The 20,603-nt window shown below is 49.9% G+C and overlaps 2 protein-coding genes across 2 annotated transcripts; one reads left to right on the top strand and one right to left on the bottom strand.

The window, feature by feature from the left end:
• Positions 1–1,925: 1,925 nt before the first annotated feature.
• Positions 1,926–15,027, bottom strand: IK (IK cytokine). Its single transcript, XM_074960757.1, has 20 exons — positions 14,907–15,027; positions 13,828–13,894; positions 13,205–13,297; positions 12,677–12,736; positions 11,436–11,603; positions 11,237–11,351; positions 10,628–10,698; positions 10,472–10,518; positions 9,997–10,160; positions 9,722–9,830; positions 8,818–8,857; positions 8,056–8,275; positions 7,164–7,182; positions 6,358–6,435; positions 5,850–5,931; positions 5,492–5,549; positions 4,633–4,721; positions 3,059–3,167; positions 2,607–2,641; positions 1,926–2,116 (listed from the first exon to the last, which is right to left on the bottom strand). The coding sequence occupies exons 1-20, from the start codon at positions 14,920–14,922 to the stop codon at positions 2,089–2,091; spliced, it is 1,668 nt and encodes a 555-aa protein (XP_074816858.1). The 5' UTR covers positions 14,923–15,027; the 3' UTR covers positions 1,926–2,088.
• A 115-nt stretch (positions 15,028–15,142) lies between these two features.
• NDUFA2 (NADH:ubiquinone oxidoreductase subunit A2) lies at positions 15,143–20,318 on the top strand. Its single transcript, XM_074960769.1, has 3 exons — positions 15,143–15,300; positions 17,557–17,663; positions 20,132–20,318. The coding sequence occupies exons 1-3, from the start codon at positions 15,161–15,163 to the stop codon at positions 20,221–20,223; spliced, it is 339 nt and encodes a 112-aa protein (XP_074816870.1). The 5' UTR covers positions 15,143–15,160; the 3' UTR covers positions 20,224–20,318.
• The last annotated feature ends 285 nt before the right edge of the window (positions 20,319–20,603 follow it).

The following is a 20,603-nucleotide window of genomic DNA, read 5'->3' as shown; positions in this document are numbered from 1 at the left end:
GTTATGGCAGATGGGACTCTAGCGCTATCCCAGAAGATGGACAAGCTTCACTCTCCCCCCTTTAGCTTAATGAGCTTTTGAAAGGCTGAGATATTCTTTTGTAGTAGATTTAGAAACAGAACCCAGGTTTGTAGTAAGAAAGAAGCAAGTCTTAGCCATATTGCTACACAGGCCCTCTGAAGGCATGTGCCCAATCTGTGTGCGTGGTTGGGCAGTTTGTCTCTAAAACAGGCCTGATTCCACATACCCATTTTTACAGGGCACTGGGAGCCACAAATGAATTTCCTCTCATTAAATGAGGCAAGTGGGGCTGGAATGGTTGGCTCTGCCTTTCAGACAGTGTTCTGCTACCCTACAGGCCTGAGTTCTGGCCCAGATTCCCAGGTGATGCTAGGCAAGTCACTGAAAGCTGAAGCTTTGGAGACAGATGCTAGTTTTTGCCACATGTGCGCTGTGCTTCAGTTCCCCTCCTAGTGCTCCTAGACCAGCACTTTTTCACTCACTCAGTTTCTGACATCCCAGCCTGTCTGGGGCTTCAGGTCCCATGGACGCATCTGGCCATTTGTATGGGAGGGTGGGGACCTGGCAGTGGGTGCAATTTTCCCCGCCAGAGTGAAGACTGATGCTTAATGAGGGGCACCAAGGAAGGGCCTTTGCCAAAGACCAAACTCTCAGTGACTGGAGCCCAAAACCTTTTCAACCCTAGGAAAGGGGGGGAGAGAAGAAAGTCAGTAGACCAAGCACCCACAATCCCGGTACAGCCCAGGACCCAAACTCCCCTCAGCCCCTCCTCTGCCTCCTGGTAGGAAGATTTAGGGTGGCTTGCACTGACTCAGGACTGGCCTGAGATTAAGGAAAACACTGGAGAGGGATGGGAAACAGATGAATCAACTGAGGACCTGAGGACTTGGGTGCAGCCTGATCTCCTCTGGGCACAAACCATGGGGTAATGTGGCCCTACGCCCACAGAGCCTCTCCCTCAATGGAAGATTCAACCATTTTCAAGGGTGCAAAAGTCTGCTAAGGGCACAGCTGGAGGAAATGGGGAGCAGGAGAGCACATGAATCTAACGGCACTCACACACCCAACTGGGATCTAGGGCACGGCACTAAGAGCTCCATAATTTAGTCTTTATTTGGATCTACACCTTGCTAGTGACAACTAACAGCTCAGCAGCCCAGTGTGCAGTGACTTCAGTGAAAATAGTACCCGAAGGCTGAGAAACACCCCAGGGAAAGGTTCTAGACCCCATTTTTGGTGGGGGTAGCTCGTGTTTTCTCTCTCTCTTCTAGGGGGTCCCTGAACTTTTGGGACCCCTCTCTTCCCTGCCAAGAAGCTCAGCTGCTTTTTGTGACCCAGTAAGGGCAGCATTTCCCCTCCTCCTGCTGAACACAGAGGGCACTGGCATTTTCTCTGTCCTAGTGGTGGGCACCATGAAAAAGGTTCAACTGTCTGCTCAGAATGTAGCTGTCGGCCATCAGTGGCCCAGCCAGGCTGAGATTAAATACAGCCACCTCTGCATTGACTCTTTGGACACCATAGCGAAAGCAGCATTTGCCTTGAGAGCCAGCCCCCAGCAGATGATAAGCCCCTCCAAACCTACGCTGTCTCTTTCTGTTTGAAAGGGGTGATGCACAGTGATTGTCCACAGGAGAGAGAAAAGGGAAGCAGAAACCTTTCAAACATCCCACAGGCAGCGCCCCACATCCTATCCATTCCAGCTACAACCCAACAGGCCAAGCCCAGGGTGAAACACACAAGTTAGCGCAATTTTATTGCGTCGACAAGGATTACAACTCATACGATGCAGCAATGCAGACTCTGGAAGAAGGGGCACAGTCTGGATGCACAGCCACCAGTAGTCCAGGGGCCCCAGGCTCCTCCAGACAGAGGAGAGCTTTCCCCCGAACTGCACACGTACCCCCCCTAGACCCCAAGCCCTGTTTTTTCCTGAGAGCAGAGAGCAAAGCACCTTTGTGTCAGAGCCTGCAACAGGAATCAGAGCTCAGAATTTTAATAGAAACAAAGTGTCCAGAAATCAAAGCCCCAAGGGCTCGAAGGATGAGAGTCAGGAACTTGGCTGGGACGTCAGTACTTCGGTCTCTTCACCTCCACCCTGAAACCAGAGAAACATTAGGCCAGCTGTCAGTGCGGGCCTGGGGCTCTAATCTGAGGCTTCCCCTCAACCTGTTTCTTTATGGAGAATGAACAGTACCCATGTGCTCCCATAAGGTGCACCAGTCTGGGTGAGCACCCCTCCCCCGCTGCCCAAGTTGAAGCACCTACTTCCATGGCATGCATCCTGCTTTCCAAAGCAGGCCAGCACTATTGAAGAGACACTGTGTCTTGCTTGGTTATCAAAAGCAAATACAAGCTGGAGGACCAGAGCTTGCAATTCAGGGAATAGCAGAATGTAGATAGCTGGCTCCCTGTTTGGTAGTCTCTCAGAGATGAAGACTGTGGGGATTGTAGAGCCTCAGCCCCTCCTCCATCCAGTGATCGCACATCAGGAGAGAAAGGGGACAAAGGCTGGCTAGGTCCCAGTGTGGGCGCTGCAGCACTCTCTAGCAGCAAAGTCAAATTAATGAAGAGGAGATTCCACTCACCCGTCAGCCTCCAACTTCTTCCTTTTCTCAATGATCTGCAGAGAAAGCACAAAGACCATGTTGTGAGGAGAGCAACAAAAGCTGCCCAGAGATCCTGGGGCAGGGGGCTCTCCCTACCCACAGTGAAAGGTGAAGGCTCCATAGTGGAGGGAGCTGGTTTTGCGGGTTTTTTGGCCTGGTAAGGGTGGAGCAGCAGTTAAGGCTTCCGAGCTGCAAGATCTGCTCAGGGACAATTCTGTTCAACCAAACCAATTTGTACTGGTGGGAAGAGGGAATGGGTAAGGCCACAGAAATGAGGTCAGGTCCCCACTCCTGGACATCTGACAACACCGGAGACAGGTCAACCAACCCCAGAACCCAAAGGATCCTTCCTTTGGGTGCTAACTGTTCAAGTCCTAGACAAACAGCACCCCCAGCTGGGAAACAGTTTTGTCCTGCCCCCAGACACTCACCGCACTGATCTTCTTCCACTGCCGGTCCAGCTCGGCCTTGTCATTGGTCTCCTTGAAACGGCGTGTTTTACGGCCCTCTGACATCTTGATTCCGTACTGGAAAGCCGCTCTGGGGTGAAGAGCGGAACAGAGGGGAGGTTAGGTGTGGAGGACAACTGGGCAGGTGGCTGCAGACCAGCCAGGCTGCCTGTATTATTGAGCCAGATTAGGGTTTCATCTCCACTGGGCCAGGTAGGAATCTCCTGAGGGTTACTGCCAAGGGACCCGTGACGGTGCCCCCCATAAGGCTTTAGGGAAATATGCTTTTATATACGACATAACTGGAATATGTTTTATGCTACATATGCCATGTAACATATCTATATAAAGGTTATGATCTACTGAATCTATTAATCCTATTTGTTTGCATGTATCATTTTTGTATTCAAAGTTATGAATTTTGGCTGTGTACTGGCTTGATTTTTAAGTAACCTTTGTAAAGCGTTTGGTCAGTTTCCTGAGAGAGGAATGTGCGAATTAGGTGCCCAGTCAAGAAACACTTAGCGAACAATGGATCTTGGAATGTTCCATTCCACATAAGAAGTCTACCTGAGGACGTTCAAGGAAGCATGTGAACGATGGCTGCCACCTATAATTTCTGAGTCATGCATGGACAGGTGACTCCAAAACTCCATCTTGAAGCTGGACTTTGGATAGGAGAGAAGAGGCGGTCTCCACCCACATGGAAAAGTCTATTTAAACCCCTGGGAGACCCCTCCATTTTGTCTTCAGCTTGCTCAAGAGATAGCCTCTCCACCCCCAAGGATAGCTGAAAGAAACTGGAACAAAGGGTAGTAACTACAGGCAGTGTGAGTGCTTGCTGGACCCAGACTAGAAGGAGCCTAGTCTGTAAAAGAAGGTTACTGGAACATCTCTGAGGGTGAGATTTTATCTGTATTCAGCTTCTTACTGTATTAGCATAGATTGGTGGGTTTTATTTTGTTTTGGTTGATCATTCATTTTGTTCTGTCTGTTACTACTTGGAACATTTAAATCCTACTTTCTGTATTTAATAAAATTACTTTTTACTTATTAATTAACACAGAGTATGTATTAATACGGGGGAGGGGGGGACAGCTGTGCATCTCTCTATCAGTGTTATAGAGGGCGAACAATTTATGAGTTTACCCTGTATAAGCTTTATACAGGGTAAAACGGAATTATTTGGGATTTGGACCCCACTGGGAGTTGGGCATCTGAGTGTTAAAGACAGGCACACTTCTTAAATTGCTTTCAGTTAAGTCTGCAGCTTTGGGGCACGTGGTTCAGACCCTGGGTCTGTGTTGGAGCAGATTGGCGTGTCTGGGTCAGCAAGACAGGGTGCTGGAGTCCTAAGCTGGCAGGGAAAGCAGTGGTAGAAGTAGTCTTGGCACATCAGTTGGCAGCCCCAGGGGGTTTCTGTGATCCAACTCGTCACAGGACCATCCTCCCCAAGGGACCTAGGCAGCAGCTGTGCCCCATCACCCACTCTGCACTCTCCACCCTAGTGGGGTCCCTTCCCCCCTACCCAACTTCTGGGGGAGCACCAGACTTACTTGGGCAGAGCCTCTTTGTTGTTCATGTACTCGCTGTACTCCTCCTGTGTGTCAAAGTCCCAGCGGCCCAGGGGCCCCTTCTTGTTACCCTGCAGCAGGAGAGAGGGGCTTAGGTGCTCATCAGAGGAAGCTGGCTGATGCTCCCCATGCAGACCACAGGCCCGGAGGAGATGAACAGGCTTGGGAATCTTTTTCCAAACCAAGTCAGGCTCAAGCAGGGAGCAGTCTGATCTCCCCTGCTGGCTGGGACGCAGAGTTCTGGGAGCTCCTGGATACCATCTCTGAGAAGGTCATAACTCCACATGGGAGACACTTCCATGAGCCTGCCCAGAACTAGATAGAGCTGGTACGAGATGTCAGTCACTGCACCCATGGGGTTTTCCTTCACCCAGCTCCAGCACTCAGAGGCAGCAGAAAGGCAAGTCTTTAGATGGATTCTCTAATTTATCTTTGCTTGCTGGCTAGCTCCTGCTCACCCACCTCCTTTGGAACAGGAGGTCCTGAAGGCAGACCGGATGCAAGGGCCTGGCTCCAGTCTTTGCCAGTGAGCAAAGCTAAGAGGAGTGATGGGCCAAGGAGCCAAGCAGCCACAATCCAACTAGAATCCCTCCCCAGGTCATTCATTGAGCACCAGATGGCAGGTAATTTTCACCCCCATCTCTCCCATAGCAAATAGGTCAGAAAGATCCAGCTGCAGGGCAGAGAGAACAAGCACTTTCATCTGAGAAACTCAAAGTTATATTGTGAAGCCAGGAGTCCGTGTCCAGACCCACCCTGCACAGATTCTGTCCCGTGGCTCCTTTGAGCCTCTGTTTTACACCAGCCTCATAAGCTGGCTTTAAAAGCGTGCTGGGAATACCTGATCCATTTTGCTGTAGTCCACCTCTTCATCACTGTCCACAGCCATGTCGTCCATGCTGAAAGGGGAGGGGGAGAGTCAGCTGGGGCACCGGCTGAGACATTGCAGCACACACAGTTCAACCAAAGGTACTCAAGTACTCTCTGTTCTGGCAATGCAGGACTCTATGGACATCTGACTTTAACTCTAGCTGGGCAGCTCCCTGGTCCAGATGACAGCATCTGCTCCCATCTGGGCGCTCTCCAAGCAGGACCAGGCAAGTACCTGTCTGGGCTCCTGAGCTCTGACCAAAACCCCCAGCTGCCTGGGAAGCAGCTGCACAGTGACCCCCTGCCCCCAGTGAGCAGGGAGCCCTTACGTGGCAGGGTAGCACTCAGCGTAGCTGTTCGACATCCCAAAGAAATCGCCCAACTGCTTCTTATCTTCAGGCTTCTTTAATGTGTCACGTGTTAAAGAAAATGCAGCAAGGAGACAGTGTCTGACAGAAGCAGGAAGGGGCCTTAGGAACTGGCTGCACTGATGGGGCCAGAGTGGGGAATATGCAGGACAAGGCACAGACTGGGTGGGCAATGAAGGGGGCTGAGATGCTCAGCGGAGCCCCTTCTCTGGTGGGATGCACCAGGCGATGGCTTGTGGTTCGGACCCAAGGTTCCACAAGGGACTGTTCAGGTGGCTTTTCCCACCCAGCCCTCCTCTCCCAACAGCCAAGTGTGTGTGTGAGAGAGAGCCCCTGCGGAAGGAGGGACATGCCAAGGGGAGAGGAGCCCTCCCGCAGCACAGATGCCCAGACACACCAGCAGGCTGCCAGTGAGAGAAGCCCGGAGTCCTGGCACCAGGCTGGTTGATGTGCGAGCATAAAGGATATGATTCTGCTCCTTCCCAGCCAGCTGCTCCAGCGAACTTCTCATTGATGGATTTAATCAGCTCCTTGGCTGAGCCTGGCCCTGGAGGCAAGAGAAAAGCTGTTAAGACTCCACTCTAACCAGGACACCGAGCTGGGGTACAGCTCCCCGTCTGCAGCATACACAGGGCTGGCTAGAGACCTCTCACATGAGAGCAAGCCATAACCCCCACACAGTCACCATGATCAAAGCAGCTTCTTAACAGCATCTGGGAGAGGCACTGCCCCCTTCTGGTAGCTAATGGAATAAAGTGCATGACCCAGGGATCCTCTACCAGGGACAGGGCCTGGGGACTAATGGAGACGAGGAGATTCACAAAAGGAGGAAATAAACCCGACCCAGAGTAAACAGCCTGTAGGGTAAAGGTCACTCCAGGCAGGGCCCATTGAGTCCCTGGCCTTCCTGCTGAGACCTGCTGACTAGTACCAGCGGGATGGGGCCTCTGTTCAACCAGGGGCTAAACTGAGACCCACCTGGCCAGCCTTGCCCCAGTGGGAATTAATTTCAGGCACTGGCAGCCCTGAATGAATGCACACCAGTGCCCCAGGATGAATGGCTCTTTATCCCATTTCCAATCCCCCGGAGCCAGATGGGCCCCTACTATTTTATAGCAACATTAGAGGCTTCGGGAGCTAAAGCAGAACCCTATCGACCTGCACTGGCAGTGCCAAGAACTCTGCTCGCCATGCAGCCAGTAGGGTAAGGAGGTCTCTGCTGCAGGCTGGAATTCAGTCCCATCTGCCTCATGCCACATAAACACAGCAACTCACCTTTGTCAATATCCAGGGGCTGAAAAGGGAAAGAAAGAAGAGAATGTTACTATGATGGGCCAGAAAACAACTGAAAATGACAGTGCTCCTGAACCCCGGCTCTGAGAGCCCAATCCTTCCCTCAAGTGGCACAAGGAATGAAGGATTGAGCCTTCAGTGTGTGAGAGTAAAAAGCTCCTTTCAGTCCTGCTTTCCAAGGCAATTGCGGGAGGACAGAGGTTGCCCAGCCTTCCCACCAACCAGCTGATCAGCAAGACTCTGCCCACGTCAGAGATCACTCTGGAGACATCTGAGGATGGTCACACACCAAAAGGCAAAAAGCTGCAGGTGCAGCAGCAGTAACATCCCTCTCCAACTAGCACTCCAATTCCACTATGAGCTTGTAGGGCAGTAGATGACCCAGCCACATTCCTGCCCCAAAGAGCAGGCAACCTCCTCCCAGGTGCTGGGGCAATTCAAAGCTGCAGGGTCTGATTCTGAACTCAGATCCACTGGAGCTGACCAGAGTGCAGTCAGTATGGATTTCCCACAGCACATCACAGGTCAGAATCCAGCCCACACACTTCCTATAACTCTGAAAGCGCCTTACTACTGACCTGGAGCTAACATCCCCCACCCCTCCCTCAGGAAGTCTCCATCACAGAACAGATTCTGGACAAGACACTGGGTCTGTTCCTGCTCAGCATGGGGAGATGGAGAGCAGGATACCCAGGGCTCCCTCTTCTCCTGGGAGGGTGTATTCTTATTGCAGCATGGGGAGCCAGCAGAAGATGTAGGTGTTGCTACGACTCTCCTATGCCGTATCCCCACTTTGGAACAGAGAGGCACAGTATGAAATGCTCTCTGCTCCGTGATAACCCCAGCCCATTTAAGGGGACCTTCTTTAACTCACCTCGTCATCAGCTTTGGGTTTCTCAAAGTAGCTATGTCTCTTCTTCTCCTCCTCCCGTTCCCGCTCTCTCTCTCGATCCCGTTCCCGCTCTCTCTCTCGCTCCCTCTCCCGGTCTCGCTCCCTCTCCCGGTCTCGCTCCCTCTCCCGGTACCGGTCTCGCTCCTTCTCCCGTGGCACCTTCACAGCGGATGGCACGTAGTCACCAATATCTTCAAAGATACTGCAGGTGAAATGGATGATACAGTTACCACTGGTGTCGCGGCAAAGACCAACAGATCAGCCCCTCGAAGCTGGAGACTAACCAGTAACAAAAGCAGCATGAATCCAGAGAAGACTACAGCATCTGTGAAGTCCCAGCCAGCTGCATCCCTGTGCTCATCTAGCACACATTTCTCTCCACTGAAAACAAGAGCCTTCTGCTCTGCAGCTCCTGCTATCTGCACTGGCCTCCCTCTGTGCCCCAGGGAGGTGCAGATGCTCCAGCCATTTCAAGCTTCAACCAAAAACATCTCCTCTCCCTTGTCAGGGCCTCTTCATCTCTCTCCCCCTGCTTAAAGGGAATTGGGGGGGAATCGCCATTCTAAAGCTCAGTGTAAAGAAGTAACGGGCCAAACAGAGCCCTTAAGCGCCCCGAATTCCCCAAATGAACCCAACAGCTACCCTCAGAAGCACCAGCCAACTTCCTGATTCCCAAATCTCTTAGTGTGAGCAATCAAGAGAAAGACCAGAGGACAGTCCCTCATCCCCGAGGAGGTTACTTACTTCATATCAGCCTCAGGGGGTTTCTTCTCATCCAGCTTTCCTGCAGGCAGAAGGCAGCAGTCAGTGAAGTCAGCACACTTCTGTCCTGCTTTCTCTACATCCCCCGCCCTGCCCAACCAACTGAAGTGCACACAAGAGGGGCTTGTGCAATCACCACAGAGCTTCTGAGCAGGGCTCCAAGATGCTCCCAGAGCCTACCATACTAGCCTCCAGCAGGCCCCCGGCTACATATACAGCCCTTTGCAGGCACAGCTGCCTCCAGACAGCTTTCCCTCCCACTCCTGCATGGCTGGGGATTGGATAACCAGCTCCCCTTCAGCCCGAAAGGAGATGAAACTGAGAAAGACACAGTGCAACCCCCAGGTAGAGCCTGCACTTTTAGAGTAGCCAGCAATTCCCCATATCTCCACAAGGGAGCCTGCTTTAGGGATTCCCCCCTCTTCCCCCCGCCCCAGCCTCGGGAGCCACAGGAACGCTGCCCCCCCTGATTTTGTCCCCTACGACCTGCCAGGTTCCATCACTTCATTCCTTAGAACACTGTCCCCCCCAAATCCATCCCCCCCATGGGCCACAGGAGACCCACCCCGATTCCATCCCACAAGGCGATGGAAATCCAGCCCTGCTAGGATACACACAGCTCCCTTCACTCCTTTGTAGTTTCACTGAGATCAAGCCCCAGTTTGTGGCTGACCACAGCCCAGCCAGTAACTTTTCTAGCTACGACGTTGCATCCCACCAGAGAAGGGGCTCCGCTGACCATCTCAGCCCCCTCCATTGCCCATTCTAGTCTGTGCCTTGCCCTGCATATTCCCCACACTGGCTCCATCTGTACAGCCAGTTCCTATGGCCCCTTCCTGCTTCTGTCAGACACTGTCTCCTTGAAGTTTCCTCCCCTCAGGGCTACCTTTGTCCTTCTTTTTGAGCTTCTTGTTGCGGGTCCCTTGCCTCAGGTAGGAGAGGATCTGAGTCAGCTTGCTGATGACAATGTCATTTGTGGTCAGTGTGGTCTGTGCCTGGAAGAGAAAGCGCAGAGAGAAGGAATGATTCTCCAGAAAGAGAAGCCCTGAGAATTGCAGCCCCTCCGTGAGGCAGGACTCTGAGCAGCCATGCTCCTGCTGAGCTAGAGCCAGTGCTGTCAGACAGTGCAGTAAGGGAACTAGGAGTGGCCTAGGCAGTTACCTCCATGGTGGGGCAGTCAGCTTTGCTCCGGATCAGGGTGGTTGGGATATCTGTGTCTGCGTACTCATCATCCAGATCCACTACGTAGGCCATCCGCCCCGGCAGATACAACTCATTCCGCTCATATGCTTTAGTCTTGAACAGTATGCGGTAGATGTTCCGACCTGGGGAAGAGAGAGAAGCGTAAAACCAACTGGCTCAGGAGAAGAGGAAACCCAAATATCCAAACTCCTATTGCAAGAGCTAAACTATCCCTGCTGCTCAGAGGCTCCAGAATCTCACTCACAGCCTCTCTCCTGAGAGCCCCAACCGATCTGCCAGCCCCTCACCAATCCACTGAGTCCTCCACAACTCCCCAACCAATTTGCTAAGCTTCCTCTCCACCCAACCCAGGGCATGATCCTCAGCCATGCACCAAGCCCCTTCCTATTCTCTGCACAACCAGCGTAACACACCCAGGTGGCCACATTCATACCCAAGCGAGTCTTGAATTCTATTTTATTTTCAGGATCTTCATCTTTTCTGAAAAGAAAATGAAGTATTAAAAGAATGGCCATTTCCATTCCTGCTCCAGCCCCTGCGGAGCTGGCTGCACTGAGCTCAGAGGAGGGCTCAGCCTTTTCACACTCACTTGGTTTCCTTCTGGGGTTTCTCCATCAGTTCCTCCTCTTCCTTCTCTTTGCTGGCAATTTCAGCACGCACCTGATCAGAACGACAAGGCAGACGAAAAGGGAAAACGCTGTCAAAATGCTACCCTGCTACAGCTGCTCATTGTAATCAGAAGAGAGGCATCCAGCCCTTTCCCCTGGGCTCCAACACCTTCAGTGGACCAGCCAGTGCTCCCCCAGCCTCACACAGGGCAACTCCAACCAAGAAACAGGCTGAACGGGTGCACAGTAGCACCTGACCATTCTATATCCCTGTGTGCTCCACTCGCTAGACTGGAGCAAGGGATCGCAAGAGACCTGGGTTCTAGTCCCAGTTCAGCCACTGCATCATTATGTAGACTTGAGTAACTTGAGAGGAGGAGGGCTCTTCCTCGCTCCCTCTCCCCGCACCTGCCTGCCCCTCACCTCCCCATTCGCCTCCCCTCCCCCTCAAAGCGTGGACCATGGGGCATTCGCCCCAATTTGCCATACCCAAGGGACAGCTCTGGGTGGAAGTCAATGGCTTAGCTCGCTGACAAGTACACTGCAACTCAGAAGGAAAACCCTACTGATGTATCATCATCTGCACTCACCTTCTGCAGCAGTGCAAAATCCAGACCCTTCACCAAGTGAGTGTGCTCCATGTCACCACCCAAGAACTTGGATTCCTGGATCAGCTGTCGCCTCTTCTCAGCTGCTGACTTATCCCTGTATAATGAGAAGGGAGCATGTTACACAAGCTCTGCTCTGGGCTGGAGCTCCCTCACAATGCCTGGACTCAGGCTAACTTACGCTTCTGCAGTGGGTCCCACTGCCCTGTAGTTGGCAGTCGTGCTAATCAGCTCTGTTTCCTCGTAGTCTTTGTTGACACCGTCTCTTCTCTCCTTGGCTCGATCCCTGTATTTCTCAGCCAGCTCCCTCTCTCGTTCAATCTCCTGCTGCCGCAGCTTTGCATAATAGCTGGGGGCAGAGAAAGGGAGAAGCGTTTGAGCTAATCCATTGTGTTTAAAAAATACTGACCAGGCGACATCACCAACCTGTTCCCATTCCCAGAACACTGTACTGTGTGGGCCACTGCCTCCACTCCACCTCCGCTTCAATTCTCAGCCATGCTTTTAGCTGCTTTGCCACAGCTAGCACAACTCCCTTCTCCATGGTCCCATAAAGTCCCAACTCTCCAGACTCCAGCATGTAGAAAATAGTGCTCCCTTTCTTCAGCCACGTAGCCCCATCCTCAGACACTTCCAGTGGCTCCCCATTCATTTGGGGATGCTTGATTTAAAAACCCTTAATGGACTTGCTGCAGACTCTCCTAGACCTTGTTCTCACTCTACTGCCCTTCTCATTCCTTCTACTCATCTGGCACTGGCCTCATCTGTCCCCTTCCAGAATCTCTTCACTGTAGGTGCAATAGTTTTCTCCTCAGCAGCAACACTTGTCCAGGACAGTCTTCCTGTAATTCTCAGCTCCAACCAGTCCTCACATCTCAGTGGAAGACAAAACAACTTTTCTTCCTCACTTACAACTCTTCATATTTTTACCTCTACAGCATTTGGGGACACAGTTTGTATGGAAAATGGTAAACAAAATAACATTGTAATAGCAAGATATTGCTGAGGAACAGAGTAGCTTTAAAAGTGAAGAACCCACTCTGCACACAAACGGTGTAAATGCACCATAATGAGTTCAATACTTGAAGGAAAATCCTGAATGGGGCAAATACCCCTATATTGTCCTAACTCACCCCCACAGAGAGCAGCCATGTCAGGTGCTCTCCCCTAACACCCTCCTAGGGACAAGCTAAGCAATTTGTGGCACCATCCTACTGCTCCCCTGGTGCAATCACTTTGGTGTTTGTGAAAAGTGACAACCTCCCTATCAGAGTGCTTCTAACATCATTTGGTTCCTTTGTCATCAGTCCAGAGCCCACTGATATTCCAGGCCACTTAGGGTCCCTTTCTGCATTCTAAAGAAAGGGCAGCAGCTGGTTGACAGGTGAAGGTGGCTTTTGCTACAGCACATTCCCCATTTACCTTTTCTTCTTCCTCCTGCGAGCAGCTGGATCTTCATCTTCATTGTACTCCCGGGGCATCCTGGAGAGAACAGAAAAACCACAGTCATCACAAACGGCAGACACCCACAGAACAGGAACAGGAGGTACTAGAGGCGGCAGTTACACAGGGACTTGGGCTTGAAAGGTCTAACACTTAGATGTCCAAAGCTAGATATATTTGGAGCAGGGTAGTTAGATTTCTGCCCGATACAACACCTAACTCAGTTGTACCAACAGGGAGGGAGAAAGCGAAAGGGTTCAACATGAGAACCAAAGACAAACCTTGGGGTTCCCATGCATGTTTTAATAAGTCTATTGCATCCACGCTATCATTCGTGCTGTTTCTGATATTACGGGTTTCCCCATCCCCAATGCATATACAACATATAGAGCAAGTTAGTCAGTACTGGAGTGCAGGGAAGAAAGAGTAAGATGTACATTAGCTGCTTGAGACTGATGAGTTCATGTTCAGTCAAAGAGCAGTGAAAGATTAATGAAATCTACTTACTCATGATGGCGAGATTTGGAGGGGGGCGCGGATGTCGGCGCAGCCCGCGGGGTCATAAGAAGCTTTCGGAAGTCTTCATTGGTCAGCTTGGACCTAGGAGAAGGAAGAATCATGTTTCGTTGTAACAACGATAACGAGACCATCACACACTCCTGCTGAGAGCAGTTTTGTCTTTATTTTTCCCTGCATGTGCTTGGCCACATTGTGACATTGCAGCCTGCACTGGATTGCCCATATTCACCTGAGTTTCACAATGTTCAAACTGGAAATAAGATGCACATTTTTAAACAGTGAGGATAATTTACCAAGGGGGCAAATTGGAGGAGGGGACTTGCCAGGGGTTGAGCTGGAGTTTTAAATCAAGATTAGATGTCTTTCTAAAAGATATGCCCTAGTTCAGCTACATGTGATTGGGCTTGGAGAAATCTATTATCTGCATTATGCAGCGCATCACACTAGATGAGCATAATGGTCCTTTCTGGCCTTGAAATCTATTAACTGGTGCTAAGAGTTTGACTGCAGCATAGAAACAGTACCCAAATCCTTCTTCCCCACAGTACACCATATTGTGCCCACTACCTTTCTATTTGAAGGAAACAGAGAGCAAAAGCTTTTATACTCACTGATTGAAGGAGTGGGAATCATCCACCTCATGGCCATCTGGGGCCAGAGGGTTGGAGAACGGTTCACCTTGGAGAAGGAAAAAGAGAGCTGGTTAGAGCCTATCAATCAGTACGCTGTGCTGCCAAGCCCAAACCTATACCAGCCCCTGCATCTCAGATGGTTACATTAGAGAATTCAGAACTACAAAAGGAGCATCCCTCATTGATAAATAGCATCATTTCTCAGAAGGTAATGGAGAAAAATTATGTTAAACAACAAAGCCCCAAAGAACCAGTGAAGGAGTAAAATTCTTGGGTTATGGGGAAAATACCCAGGATATTGACTTTTACCCAGCACCTAAAAGAACACCAGAGCAAAGCCAGCCCTATTTTGGAGTGAAGATTCTGTGATCCTCCAGCTAGCCCCAACAGGAAATAAATGCAGGAGAAGCATTTGCCATTGTCTATTGTCTCCTTAACTGTAAGAGTATGTCTATAATAAAGCCGCTACAGCAGCACTATACGGCACTGCAGCTGTGCTACTGTAGGGCAGACACTTCCTACATGGACGGAAGGGGTATCTCCGTTGACATAGTTATTCCATCTCTCCAAGAGGTGGTAACTAGGTCAAAGGATGACCCCTTCCATCGCTCTAGCTATGTCTACACCAGGGATTAGATCGACCTAATGGTTGTGCTCAGGATGCAAAATTTTTCACAGCCCTAAGCACCATAGATAGGTCGATCCCATTTCTAAACCTAATGTTTAATCCTAGGGAGTACCTCATCGCTGGGCCCTGCGAGCACTACGGGAAGGGGGGAAGAGCTGTTTCAGTGCCTACCCAATGCAACCCCCTGTAGCATCCGGACGTCGACCCCCCAACACACACACGCGCGCGCGCGCTCCCCGCAGCTGGGCGCTCATAGGCGGCTCCAGCACGGCCAGCAGCTAGTTTTGAACAGCCCCTGGGTGACTGCCCTGCTGGGGCGAGAGCGCTGGGGCAGGGAGGGGACCCAGCACACCCCGCAGACGGGCGGGGGCCGCCCCAAGTTGGGAACCTGACAATTGCCCCTCCCCCGGCTCTCGGGCCCAACACTCACTGTCTCGCTCCGGCATCTTCCCCGCACGACCGACGCCACCAGACAACCAACCAACACCCTCTACTTCCCACAATGCCCCGCGCGCGATCTGCCCACAATGCCTCGCGCAGGGAGCGGAGCGGAGCGGAGCGGAACTGAAGCCCCACCCCCAGCCTGCCCGCACAAGCGCCTGCGGATTGGCTGATGTGGTTCGAAGCGTGTTTCGATTGGCTGAGTCCCATATCACGTTTCGGGGGTTCCCCTTCCTGTCGGTTATGGGATTGGGAAGGGGGCGGTACACTGGGAAGATGGCGGCGGCCGCGGTTGTGCGGAGCATCGGCAGTAGCCTGGGCCGGAGTCTCAAGGAGCTTCGGATCCACCTGTGTCAGCGCTCGCCAGGCAGCCAGGGCACCAGGTGCGGGGCACCTCGGGAGGGCTGGGCGGGGGGACCGGGGCGGGGCGGGGCGAGATCCCTGGACAAGCAGCAGCCCTTGCCTCCCGATGGGGCACTGGGGATCTGCTAGTTACTGTCACCATCGTCCTCGCGTCGGTATAGTGTGAAAAACGGCTCCCGGTCTTAATCTGCTACTGAGAGTGTACTGAGCATGCTCAGTAACTTCTGCTGAAGCCATTGCCCCACATCCTGCCCTTACTTGGCATCAGATTTTCCAGTGTGCTTTTTACAGGAGCAAAGGGGGCAAATCGGAAGAGGGGAGTTGCCAGGGGTTGAGCGGGGGGTGGAAATCGACTGGTCAGGGTGGTTCAAGCAGTTGGAGGCAGGGTTAGGATAGGGGCTGAAAGGTAAAATGGGGGAGGTGCTGGGGTTAAGCCCAAGGATGAGGTGCTGCCAGAGGGCAAAACCCTGGCAGGGGCAGAGGGGGTAACAGTTACTGGACTGAGACAACAGTGTTCCCAAAAATAGGGGGCGGGGGCAGAGGGCCTTTTTCATTTCTCCTCCCACAGGACAGTACATCTCATTATGGGCTTCCCAGTGCTGAGTTCTTAAAGGCATAGGCATCCCAATGCCTAGTCACCGCAGCTCCTCTCTGTCTGATGTAATCTACTGAGGCGCTGCAGGAGACTTGATTCAGTGAAATATTTTACATACACCCCCTCAGAAACAAGAATCCCTTATCAGTGTATCTGACTGCATAAAGTCTCATAGCAGTTCACAAATTTGTTCTATCTGCTGCTGGGATTCCCTGAATTACTCTTAGCACTTCATTTACCTTTGTTAATTTGCAGATGGAGGTCATTGTGCTATTTTAATTTATATTTTAATAATACTCATTGAAAATATGTCTAGTAAGTACTTGCTAGTAGTTTTTAGCAATGACATCTGTGTTTCAATCTTCCTGGACACTCAGTAACAGACTAAAAGTCGCCATTCTTCAACAAAAAAATTCAAAAACAGACTGCAATGAGAAACTGCAGAGCTGGGATTAATTTGCAAACTTGACCATCAAATCAGGCCTGAATAAAGACTGGGAGTGGCTGGGTCATTACAAAAAGTAATTTTCCCTCTTTTGATATTCACCCCTTCTTGTCAACTGTTGGGAATGGGCCACGTCCACACTGATTGAATCGGCCTTGTTAGCACTCCTCGTGACCCCCCACTTGGTAAGGCAACTCCCATCTTTTCATGTGCTGTATAATTATAACTGCCTATTGTATTTTTCAGTCTATGCATCTGATGAAGTGGGTTTTAGCCCACGAAAGTTTATGCCCAAATAAATTTGTTAGTCTCTAAGGTACCACAAGGAACTCCTCATTGTTTTTGCCGATACAGACTAACACAGCTACCACTCTGAAACCTCTTTCTCTAGTATTGCACTTGCTATGTTTTGCTGGCACAGTAAATGAAGCTGCAAAATAAATGACGTTTAAATGACCTCACTCAATTAAGAGGTAATTAATACATATGTACACCAGGCAGGGTCTTTTGGAAGCCAAAGACTTTATGCTTCCATCCCACACCATTGTCAAGTTTTAGCAAATTAGGACAAGTCAGCAAGTAAGAACAACCTTACTTATCAGTACCTGCTACTGGTTAGAATTTGCTATCCCTCTTTCAGTAGCAGATTGTCAGAGAGCAGTTTAATATCAGTAACTGCTACTGGTAGCAAATTAAGACAGATTGCAGTTTTTCACATTACACTGGCAGGGAGCAGGACCCCAGCGTGCCCGGTGCTGCACAGCTCCCTCAAAGAGATGGTCCCTGCCCCACGGATCTTACAGTCATAAACCAAGAGACACCGGGCAGATCCAGACAGGCAGGGAGACAATGAGCAACCACACGTCCGGTGAGATGTCTGGAGCCACCCTGCCTACCAGGACTGGGGGGTGGGTCCTGATCATCCCTGCTCAGCAGCAACTGGGTTCTGCCTAGGGTGACCATATTTCCCAAAGGGAAAATGGGACACTGCATGTGGCTAGCCTGAGGGCTTCCCCCTCCCCGAAATTGGTGTACAGACAAGATGTTCATTATTGTACCCTTCCATAGAGTGTGGTCCTCTCTACTGCCTGCTTCCAGAGGCTATGGATGCTTTGGAAGGGCCAGGTGCATATAACACTTCTGAGATCCCAGTAGATAAAACTACTTATTCTCTTTAGTTTGACATAATTGTACTTGGAAGTGCCACGGAGCTTTAATTAGCTCTGTTTTTGACAGAGACTTCATTGAACAGCACTACGTGACTCTGAAGAAGGCAAACCCGGACTTCCCCATCCTGATCCGGGAGTGCTCTGATGTGCAGCCTAGGCTCTGGGCTCGATATGGTGAGTTGGGAAGGAGCCCTAGTCAATGTCATTAGCTCCAAATTTGACAAAAACACTGGGGTCTGTATCAAAATAGAAATTCATCAGTAAACTGCTTGCAATCCAGAAAAGAGCAATGCAAATTACACATCAAGGAGGAGTTGCCATATGTGGAGAGATGAGGTTAGGACCTGCTTGGTTTGGGAAAGAGGAAAGCAAAGAGGCACTGTACAAAATAAAGGGGAAAAACTGCCTAATGGAAGTCTGATGCATTAAGTTGTTAGGAAGTTCAGAAATCAGGGTACTTGCAGTGGTGCCCTGCCCTATCAGTTCAACTGCTTAAACAGTGATTCTGAATGGTGTGTGTATGTGTCTATGCATATGCACAGTGGGGATAAGTGAACTTTGTGGTGTGAATCTTTAAAGGGATAGTCAATTTGAAAATTACAAGTACACCTAAAAACTATGTACCTACTGTTGTTACCCCATCTAAAATTCCTGTAACAAAGCTGGATATTTTTTGCTAGGTTTCTGTGGGTTTTTTTTTCAGTTTTACTTGTGTTTGTGTAAACGGTTTCATTGTTTCCCTAGTCTATAGTAATTATCCCTAGCTAGACAGACCCTTATAAATACCAAGCGAACAGGAAAAACTTTCCACTTCTTAAAGGAATGTTTTAAAAAGCATTCAGGACATACTGTCTGAACAGGGCTCTATCAGAAAGTAAGTTTAAAAAAAAATTAGTAAATAAAAAATAAAATTGGGTGACCCTGTTAACACTAGAATGCCCTGTCTCATGCAGAAGTGTCTCTGTGAAGCTTTCAATGTAATGGTAGCCTTTGAAATGAACAGATTTTTCCTTTTAAAAAAAGTGTTTAAATGAGTAAAATGTGCTGCACACTCACAATAGACAGACTTCTCCCCATGTAGCTAAACTGGAAGAGTGGTCTGTTGCTTTAAATGTACAGAGTTGTTACACAGACACACGTGCTTGACTGCAGGCTGAATGCTTGCAACAGAAAATTCTTGCCTTGGGCTCATGCTATGGGCAGAAACCTGAACTCTGAAACCCAGCGAAGGGGCGGGGGGGGGAGAAGAGTCTCCAAGCCCAGTCTCCAGCCTGAGTGAGAACTTCCTTGCTGCTATTTTTAGCCCTGTGGTACAGACTTGAATCAGATGAGCTAGGCTTTGAGACTAGCTGCCACAGGGTTTTGGGTTTTGCTCTGTAGATGTCCCCTTTGTAGCTACACTATAGTTACAAAAAACTAGTGAGGCTCACAACTACAGCTCTTGAACCAAAGTGGAAATCTCATAGGGTGCAAACCATCTATAGCACTTTCAAGCTTAAACTGACCCATTGAGGATTAGCCATGAACTCTGGTTGGAGTTTTAAAAAAAAATTTTGTGGTGGAATCAGAAGCATAAAGAAGGCCAGTTAATTACACAGACTTAATCTCTTACTAAACCATGAGAATGGCGGGATTCTGAAGACTACCACAGGAAATGCTGCTTTTCTGATTTGCGATATTTAGTTAGCATGCAGAACTCCGTTATAATGGAAGCTCCGTGAGAACCGAGAAGGAGAGCTGTAGTGCCAAGTGGCAGTCAGTGCAGTAACCAATCTTTTCAAACAGCTTTTCCCCAAGCCTTAGTCAGGACTCTGAGATGAAAAGGCTGCAGCTAAAAATGAAAACACAAGTCTGCTCTGCCTTCAATACAAGTGTCCCTCACAGCTTGGGGTAGTAGGCTGTCTCTTCCTTGCTCCTGCTGGGGGCTAGCCAGTGAAACAGTCTGTCTGCATAGCCATTCATGGAGGTGGGGCTGACTTACAAGGAAAGTGGGCTACACATGCAAAATTCAGATGAGCAAAAACTAGAAGGGAGGGGAAAAAATCTGCAAATGTTTTGAAGTGTGTGAACACCACGGAGGAAGAGGAAGGTTATAATTAAGAAACAGAAAGGGGAACACTTAAGCTGAGTCCAGGAAAGGCTCTTTACACAGAGGTTATGGGATAGGTGGAAAGCCCTGTGCTATAGAACACTCGAGTTGGGTATCTGACCAATCTAAAAATAACTGGTCAAATATTTTAGAGCACTAATTTGTTAGAACAGTAACAAAAAAAGAGTAAGACTATGGTCTGCAATAGGCTTTGCCTTAGCCACTTATGCCTTACTACAAAAACCAATGTACTTAACTGAGTTATTTTAACTCAGATAAATGCAAAACACAATGAAATGAAGTTTAAAAAAATGAAGGAATGGCTCCATCATGCAGTCACAAAAGTCAGTCATCACCTACATCAGGTACTCCTGTTGGAATATTTGACCATGGTCAAATATTAGGGGGTCAATTGACCAGCTTGTCAAAACCTACACTTAGGAGACTGGCCAAGGCACTAGCGAATAAATCCAGCACGGCCTCTCCTGGGGGAAGGGGACAAGGTGCCTCTTCATCTTATATTCTCTCTCTCTCTCTCTCTCTCTCCCCCTAGAGTTCGGCAGAGAGAGTTGCGTGCCACTGAATAATCTCAATGTGGATCAAGTGGCCAAGGCCCTGGAAAATGTTGTTCACAGCAAAACATGAAGACAAAGAGAACTGAACCTGCATGTGCTGGAGCCCTTGCCTGAATGGGTTTAATGGAGAAGCTGTATATCTGTAATTGTAACTTATTAATCACATATAAAAAGCATCTCTGACAAAGTGCTCTGAGAGTCTGTTCTGAAAGAGATGTTAAGCTGGGAGGTAGCTCCTTATCCTCCCACTCAGGGTGGGGGGCACTGAAGAGGGAGCAAATCCACTGAGGTACACCCACCTCTTGTCCAGGACATAGCCACTTCCCTTCTACTCAGTCTACCTGAGCAGTCATGTGAGCAGCTTGCTGTGCTGGAGGGAAAGTACCTTTACGGAGAAGGGCGAGCTAACCTCTTGCAGTCCGTGGGCTTGAGTTATGGCTGCCATTCTCT

Source organism: Natator depressus, chromosome 8 (genome assembly GCF_965152275.1).
Source record: "Natator depressus isolate rNatDep1 chromosome 8, rNatDep2.hap1, whole genome shotgun sequence".
Taxonomy (NCBI): domain Eukaryota; kingdom Metazoa; phylum Chordata; order Testudines; family Cheloniidae; genus Natator; species Natator depressus.
This window is presented reverse-complemented; position numbering and strand designations above follow the sequence as displayed.

Coding starts and splice junctions, on each gene's coding strand:
- IK (XM_074960757.1), bottom strand. Junction 11,352..11,435: donor GTGGGACCCACTGCAGAAGC/GTAAGTTAGCCT, acceptor CTCATTATACAG/GGATAAGTCAGCAGCTGAGA. Junction 2,117..2,606: donor AAGAAGTTGGAGGCTGACGG/GTGAGTGGAATC, acceptor CTCTGGTTTCAG/GGTGGAGGTGAAGAGACCGA.
- NDUFA2 (XM_074960769.1), top strand. CDS start 15,161: ATGGGATTGGGAAGGGGGCGGTACACTGGGAAGATGGCGGCGGCCGCG. Junction 15,301..17,556: donor CCAGGCAGCCAGGGCACCAG/GTGCGGGGCACC, acceptor TGTTTTTGACAG/AGACTTCATTGAACAGCACT. Junction 17,664..20,131: donor TAGGCTCTGGGCTCGATATG/GTGAGTTGGGAA, acceptor CTCTCCCCCTAG/AGTTCGGCAGAGAGAGTTGC.